Source organism: Aquila chrysaetos, chromosome 3 (assembly GCF_900496995.4).
Source record: "Aquila chrysaetos chrysaetos chromosome 3, bAquChr1.4, whole genome shotgun sequence".
Classification (NCBI taxonomy): Eukaryota; Metazoa; Chordata; class Aves; order Accipitriformes; family Accipitridae; genus Aquila; species Aquila chrysaetos.
This window is the reverse complement of record NC_044006.1, coordinates 55,142,989-55,150,904: the sequence shown is the minus strand read 5'-3', so window position 1 is coordinate 55,150,904 and position 7,916 is coordinate 55,142,989. Positions and strand designations below refer to the sequence as shown.

The 7,916-nt window shown below is 38.1% G+C and overlaps 1 protein-coding gene across 1 annotated transcript in view; it reads left to right on the top strand.

Moving 5' to 3' along the window:
• RUNDC3B (RUN domain containing 3B) overlaps positions 1 to 7,916 on the top strand; it is a 55,567-nt gene that overhangs the window by 34,097 nt on the left and 13,554 nt on the right. Inside the window, exon 8 of the mRNA XM_030008281.1 lies at positions 36 to 193. Coding sequence (XP_029864141.1) covers positions 36 to 193 — 158 coding nt within the window. The remainder of the gene's footprint in view (positions 1 to 35; positions 194 to 7,916) is intronic.

The following is a 7,916-nucleotide window of genomic DNA, read 5'->3' as shown; positions in this document are numbered from 1 at the left end:
TGTTCTTTAAAGCTTTCTAACACTTATATTTCCAGGGTTACCTTGAAGAATTGGTACGACTCAGAGAAAACCAGCTATCTGAATCTGTCTCGCAGAATAAACTGCTGTTACAAAGAATTGAAGATATGGATCTAGCCCATAAAATGGAGAAGGAACAGCTGGAATATATCATTGTGGAACTGCAAGACCAGTTGTAAGTTAGTATAATGGAGAAATGTTGTTAGAGCAGTATTACTTAAATTATTTAATGTATTTAAGTATATAATACGAAGAACTTCTGGTCATGTGGAAGCAAGTCAAACTTCTTAAAGAAATTGATGTATTTTAGCTGCTTCTTTTTCTGACATGTCTTATATTCAGAAATGTCTCCCCTGAAAACTGCAGTAGTGTAAGACAGAATAATTCTGAGATTAATTTTTTTTTTAATCTGAAATAGCTTACAGTAAACTTAAATTGCTTAAATTTTTAACAAATTTTTATAAAATGTTCTTTATATTTTATTACTTCCAGCTTTAAGGCTACCCTTAAAAAAATATTGGAAGCAGCTTCCTTTTGAATACTGTTTTTAAAATGTTAGGCAGGAAAGGATAAAGAAATATTTATTTTCTTTGTATAGATTCCATTTTATTTGCATGTGGCTCAGACACAGTAGAAGTTCATCTGGTAGTCCTAAAAATCTTCAAACTGATGAAACAGTTTGCTACTCACCCTTTCTCCAATGCAAGGTAAAATGCTAAAACAACAGGAGAAGGCTTAATTTTTTAACAGCATGTATGACTCCTAATGTGGTAAATGTAGTTTATCTACCCAGCCCTGTCTGTTGAGTAGGGAGGTACTGTCCTTTTGCAGAGACACTCCCTGGTAATGTTTAAAGACCCAGATAGATGGAATACTCTCTGTGTGGTGATAAATTGCCACAAGACTGCTATAGTATGCATCTGCAGTAATTGTACGTTCTGATCTGTTCATAACAAATACAAGATAAATTATTTTACCTTATATCTGGAGTAATTTGTTTGTGTCTGAGCCCTGAAGTAAAGTGGAAGTCATCTGTGGCCTTTGAAACAATACAGGATGAAGAGAATATAAAAATGGCTTTGGGGTACTTTGGTTCCCTCTGCCTAATGTCTCACAGAGACACCACCCAGAAGGGTCTTTTCTATGCAGTAAAAAGTACTTTTAGCTTGTAAACAAAGTCTTTTTGGTTTGTATTGTCTTTTTTTTTTTTTTTCCCCTTCCTCTCACTGTCTTGTGGTAGGTCAATTTATTGCCAGTGCTTGAAACGGATTTTATGAAAATCCTCAGGAATACAGCATTTGCATTTTCTTTATGCCAATTTCAGAGTTGAGAGGGAAAAAAAGATGTTTTTCTGAGTCTTTTTTTTTTTTCTTTTTCTGATTGCCCGTAAGCTTTTGAGATACCTGTTCTTGAGTTCTTTTTCTGAACTTGCTGGTATAGCTAATGATTCATGTTATAATTTTTTGGCCTCCCTGATTACTTGGGGGAGGTGCGGGGAAGGTGTGAGCTCATTTAAACCCACTCTGATACTTGGAAATTGTGAATGTTCAGACCTGCTGTTAATTTTTAGCTGAGCTATATGCAGTGAGACTATTCTAAAGATCTCAGTCTTTGGTGTTTGATTTTTGTTTGCTGGCTTTCTTACGTAAAGGCTCAAATTGTGGAGCAGTTTCTGTTGTATCTTGACAGTGTGTTCTTGTATAGCTGTTTGTGAGACACTGCAGTCAGGAGCCTGGACTACACTAGATATGTGGAGAGAGAGAGAGGTATAATTTTGCATTGTTATTTCTGTGAGTTTAGCGTGCCTGTCAGATGAACACTTCTTAAAGTGTGTTAGGAACTCATAGTTCCTTATTGGGGTGAAGGAAGGGAAGAACTATTCCTAGCAGGTTTCTGATGGTCAACACCAGTCATAATTAACATCTTTTAATCATTCATTTCTTCCCCTTTCCCCCCATTTTCCCCCCTTTCCCCCCTTTTCCCCCTTTTTCCCCCCTTTTCCCCCCCTTTCCCCCCCTTTTTTTTCCCCCCTTTTCCCCTTCCCCCTTCCCCCCTTTCCCCCCCTTTTTCCCCCTTTTTCCCCCCTTTCCCCCCTTTCCCCCCTTTCCCCCCCCCCTTTCCCCCCTTTCCCCCCTTTTCCCCATTTTCCCCTTTTTCCCTCATTTTTCCCCCTTTTCCCCCTTTTTTCCCTCTTTTCCGCCCTTTTTCCCCCTTTCCCCCCTTTCCTCCCTTTCCCCCCTTCCCCCTTTCCCCCTTCCCCCCTTTTTCCCCCTTCCCCCCTTTTTCCCCCTTCCCCCCTTTTTCCCCCTTCCTCCCCCCCTTTTTTCCCCCCTTCCCCTTCCCCCCTTTTTCCCCCTTCCCCCTTTTTCCCCCTTTCCCCCTTTTTCCCCCTTTTCCCCCTTTTTCCCCCTTTTCCCCCTTTTTCCCCCCTTTTTCCCCCTTTTCCCCCTTTTCCCCCCCTTTCCCCCTTCCCCCTTTTTCCCCCTTCCCCCCTTCCCCCTTTTCCCCCTTCCCCCCTTCCCCCTTTTTCCCCCTTCCCCCCCTTCCCCCCTTCCTCCCCTTTTCCCCCCTTTTCCCCCCCCTTTTTTTCCCTCTTCTCTTCTCTTTTTTTCTCTTTTTTTCTCTTTTTTTCCTCTTTTTTTTCCTCTTTTTTTTTTTTTTTTCCATTCTTATGTTTTTTATTCTGACCTGGCAGCAGAATATGCTGTATCATTAATGTGTCTGTAATGAGGCATGAGTTTTGGCCAATTGCTTCTTATGGTCCAGCTGTTTTAGAGTGGTGTTCACGTAATCCCAAATCTTAGTGTTTTGCTCCCCTACCATTTGTAGCATTTTGAAGTAGTGAATGTATGCTATAATCTTTTTGAATTCTTTATCAGCAGGTAAGAGCAAGTTTGGGATTGTAATTCTGCCTGAGACATACTATATTACTGTTTGTAAAATACTTTGAGATCTGATTTAGGATCATTTGCTGTGTAATGGAAACTATTATAAATAAACATTCTATATTTTCTTTTTAATGATGCTTTTCTATTCCACTGGCTGCTGTTGTTAAGGTAGCAAGTTCTACCACTGCATATTTCTGTTGGGTATTTGTTGATGTTTCCAAAATGGTATTTCACAGGCATGCAAGTCAAAATGTTTTACATATATTCTCAATGGATCTGGGCAGAATCCAAGTTTATGTCTGGTCTGCCTTCCCTACCTGCCCCCCCCCCCCAAAAAAAAAAAAGGAGGGGCATGGGGAATAGACATCTGACTTTCATGACAGTATACATTGTTATTGTTGCAGACTTCGAAACCAGATAACACTAGTGATCAACAAGGCCTTCAGGTTATAAATTAGTTTACCTACAGATGAACTTTTCCATGTTCACACTTAATAAGGCAGTTTGCTGTAAAGCATGAAATAAATATGGAGATAGGAGATCGGAGAAACCTGGAAGTAATTTTTATTTTACAGCTGCTATGCAAAACAATGTTCTACAATTTTCAGTATTCTTAACTTTGTCTCACACGCTTGAGTATCCAAACTACAATGAACAACACAGTTTTCAATTTAGTTAAAAGCCATTTCATGGATCTCATGAATACCAATATCTGGAAAATAGTGAAGCTGAAAATGTATCAAATTAGTTCTTCACAAAGGAGTAACGTTTTTTTTTGTGTCTCTCAACTTAATTGGATTTCTTCGTAATATGCTCAGCCATCTGGGGACTGGATGTCTCATGTTGTTGGCAGGTATCTGATGGCAAATCAAGTTAAGTGAAACTGCAGTAGACCACCTGATCATCAGTCAGACACATTTAAACTAATGCACAGCTCATCAAGAAGAAGGATCAGACTAGATATTAGGAAATATTTCTGTACCAAGAGGGTGGTCAAACACTTGAACAGGCTTTCTAGAGAGGTGATCAACGCCCCATACCTGTCAGTGTTTAAGAGGCATTTGGACAATGCCCTTAATAATACGCTATAAACTTTTGATCAGCCCTGAAGTGATCAGGCAGTTGGACTAGATCATCGTTTTAAAGTCTCTTCCAACTGGAACTATTCTGTTCTATTCTAAGAACAGCTTGCTCTTCTACCACCCTTTCAGCATCTCCAGATGAAGTGATTGCCTAGTGATACGTGTCAATTGTAATAATGATGAGGCATATTCTGACTTTCATTTGCATTCTTCAGAAGTGTTTGCCATCACTGGGACGTGTTTTTGCCTGGGACTTGTTGTAGTTGAACACTAGAGAACAGTACATTTGGCTCCACTCTTCTATAGAAATAGTGTATTTTTACAGTGAGGGAGGGGCAGTTCTTAAGGCCTTAAAGTGCTTAAAAATAACAGCTCACAGGAGGACAGCCAAGAGAAGCCTGTGATCCATGGCATGTATAACTGAAGAAAACAGTTTGAATTCCGTAACATTCAAAATGTGATGGGAGAGGGATCCCAGATCATCAAGGAACTGTATCCTGGAGTATTTGGAATTCACAGAGGCAGCCATTTCTTCCTCCTCTAAGATCCTGCAAAGAAGTGTTGAATGTCTCTTGGAGCAGAGAGACATTTGATTGCATACCTCATCAGTACAAAAATTCTGAGCACACCCCCCTAATATAGGTATATTTATTTATTTATAAATTATATACATGTACTACTGTACTAATATATGATGTACATTATAAAACATACACAAAATAGAAATGAAAAAGGATGAGATAAAGATGAAATAAACATATTTTTTTTTCATTTATTAACAGTACAAAAAGTATTTTCTTCCTGTACCCCAAAAGTTTGTTTTGCACACCACACTTTGGAGACCACTGCCTTGAAGGACTAGTTACCTCAGTCAAAGAAATGACTGGGCAAAATTGGAACTGTTTGCCCACAACACCATTGCATCAAAACTCTTTATCTCAGCTTAAACAGGCTTTTTTCCCTCTTAGGGTGATTCTTAGTCTTTCTTTTGGCTTACACATTGTGTGTGTCTAAGGCAAACTCTGCTGATCTTTGTAACTTTGAAGTTCAGATTCTGCATCTGAAATTGATATTTATATATGTTAAATATTGATGTATGATTACAAGAGAGATTCCATCAATTTCCTGAATAGTGACTCATCTCCTGCATAGTGACTCACTGATGTTATAAAAGCTAATCACTTTAACAAAAAAATATTTTTAAGTAAAGTGATAAGGAAAAAGGAAAGCATTGTATACAAAGGCAAAAACCCCCTCAACTTAAAATGCTTTAAAATTTTTTTCTTCTGCTGTGATTTTTGTTGAAATGACAATACTGATTTGCATAATGTTTACCCACATGGGTTTCCTCCTAAGGTATTTTTCAGGTTTTCAGGCTGGTGTGCCTCGTGTAAGATGATACAGCCCCTTTGTCCCAACTGGTGCAATATTTTATTTTTTTTTTAATTTATTTATCACATGTATTGAAAATGTATTTCTTAGATTCAGTGGCTATGCTATATTTTATACTGCTCTGGTTTTTATCTCCCTCTGCTGTTACTTCCTATATCCCTGCCTTGTTCTGACGTTTTGTGGAGGGGCATGTGGAGGGAAGGAAAGTCAAGAAAACTCTTCAGTGTTTGGAATTCTGTCTTTGGTTATGGCACAGATAAGACTCAAGTTAAATTGTAGGGACACTCACATCTTACATTGTATTAAGCTTGTCTGTATAATTAGGAATTTTTTGTATATTTTAGCAAGTGTTAAAGCTAGATTTGTTTAATTTGTCTGGCTGTTACTTCAGAATTGGTCAGTCTCTTCAAGGCCCAAACAGTGCTTGTACTCCATTCTTAATATTTTAATATAGTTGTCTGATAGATCCAGCAATACTGCAGTTCCTATCTGGATAATACAAATGTCTTTTTAAAGACAGGAGATGACAGTTTAGTTGCAACCCTGAGAGACCTGTTTGTTTCAGTGATGCTCTTTAATGACAGTAAATGTTCTGTGTATGTTTCCACTCCTGAGTTGTACATAGCCTGTAACTTATGCTTCACTCTTTTCTAGGCACTGACTGTTGGAGTACTCTGTCCACATACCTATTTTTCCCTGTGTTAGCATGGCACTGAGCTCAGGCTAATGCATCCTGCCTTTCAGAGAAGTCCATCAGCTCATTCTCGGCAGCACCTGAACATAGCCACAATAGCTCTGAGAGAGCAGCATGCCAGAGTAAATTCATACATGTTTAAGTTCAGGCAAAATAAGCTTCTCTGTTTCAAATACACCATGTCCTATCAGATCTATTATGGAGTATTTAAAGGAAGATTTACTGTATTCTTTATAGCAAAGATGATTCCTTTCCAAAGATTGATGATGCCCCATTTGATTGAAAGAACTTGCTTAGGAAAATAGTATCTGTGCTTTTCCTTGCTTTGTCAAGATTCTGTTTGTAAATGCTCTAGAGCCTTCAGAGCACTGCCACAAATACTTCGCCCGAGAGCAGGCAAGGGAGGGTCACAGGTGAAGTCACAAAGCTGTAGAGGATGTAGGTTATAACTGTGCTGTCAGGGACAAAGCAGAGAAAAGCTTGTCCAAGGAAACATAAGCAGAAGGGTCTGAGCAAAGGCTTTGAAATTTTGAAATTTAGCTTGTGTTTTGTGTCTCCTTGTGAGTAAAACTTTAAATGTGGGTTGCCTGGCTTTGAAATCCTTGCTCAAAAACTAAATCATCTGGAGAAATAGGAAAGCTGGATCAATTTTTTAGCACTCTTACCTTCATCTTCAGATAGTCCTCTTGTAAGACTTTTTTTTTTTTTTTTTTAAGAAACAGAATTCGTCAACTGTGTAAGTACAGTAAATCCAATTTGTTGTAGCTGCTTTATTTTCTCACTGAAAGGAAGTGGGAGATTAAAATTTAATCTTTGATCTTCTTGGCGAATTTCTTTCCTAGAATGTCAAAACTGAGAATGCTAATCCTTCTTGCCTTTTAAAGCTTTCATGGATCCTTGCTATCAAACCATAGTTCACATTAGCCACACTTTTATTTGTAATGCTTCCTGTATGTCCTCTGTCTCCCTCAAGTTTGCAGCAGCAGTTTTAAATCCTTAGTATTCCAATCTGGTCTGTTTTCAGCTCCTTTTCTCAACTTGTCTGTACTTTTTTTTTTTAAACAGCGTAGAAAAAATATTGCCTATTTTGACAGATGTTAAAACTGTTTTGTTTAGGCAGTGGTTTGGATTTTGGTTTTGTGGAATTCTTTTGAAGTTTGCTGCAATATGATACTTATGTTATACAAAGGAGTGAATAGACAGCAGTAGGAAGCCAAAAGTTTCTGGATTGATAGCAGTCTGAAGGAAAGGATTTACTCTGCAAGATGCAGTAGATAGGGAGGGATTTATTTTTAAACCATCATTATTTTAGTATCTCATTCTGAACTTTTTTAAAAGGCGGTTTAAAAGGTCTATATTAAAATAAACCTGAAATTTTAAAAAAGTTAAAAGCTCTTGAAGTTATTGGTGTCTTCAAGGAGAAGATGTGTTGGTATATTTACAGCAAAATGCTGGCTGACTCCAGAGTGAAAAATACTCATTTTTCTAAGGAGCAGCTGATTTCTTGAGCAAGAACCTTTTATTAGCTGCCTTTCTGTTTGGATAGCAAGTGATTGAGATTTAGATTGGTGATTTTTCTGTTTGTCATTGAGATATTCTTATGCAACCACTTAACATAATAAAATTTTCAGTATTTTGTTATCCAAATTATAACTCAAATTAGATTTGGCAAAATTTTTTATTTGCCACCTGTTTTCCCTTCCTGTTTCTCCATTTCTGCTGTTCTTTTCCCTGTGTGTGTGGTTTTTTGTTTGTTCCCCCCCCCCGCCCCCCGCCTCGGATCAGATTTTTTTCCTGCATTTTTTCCATTCTGCAGTTGTCTTAGACTTTGAAGCTCCATCT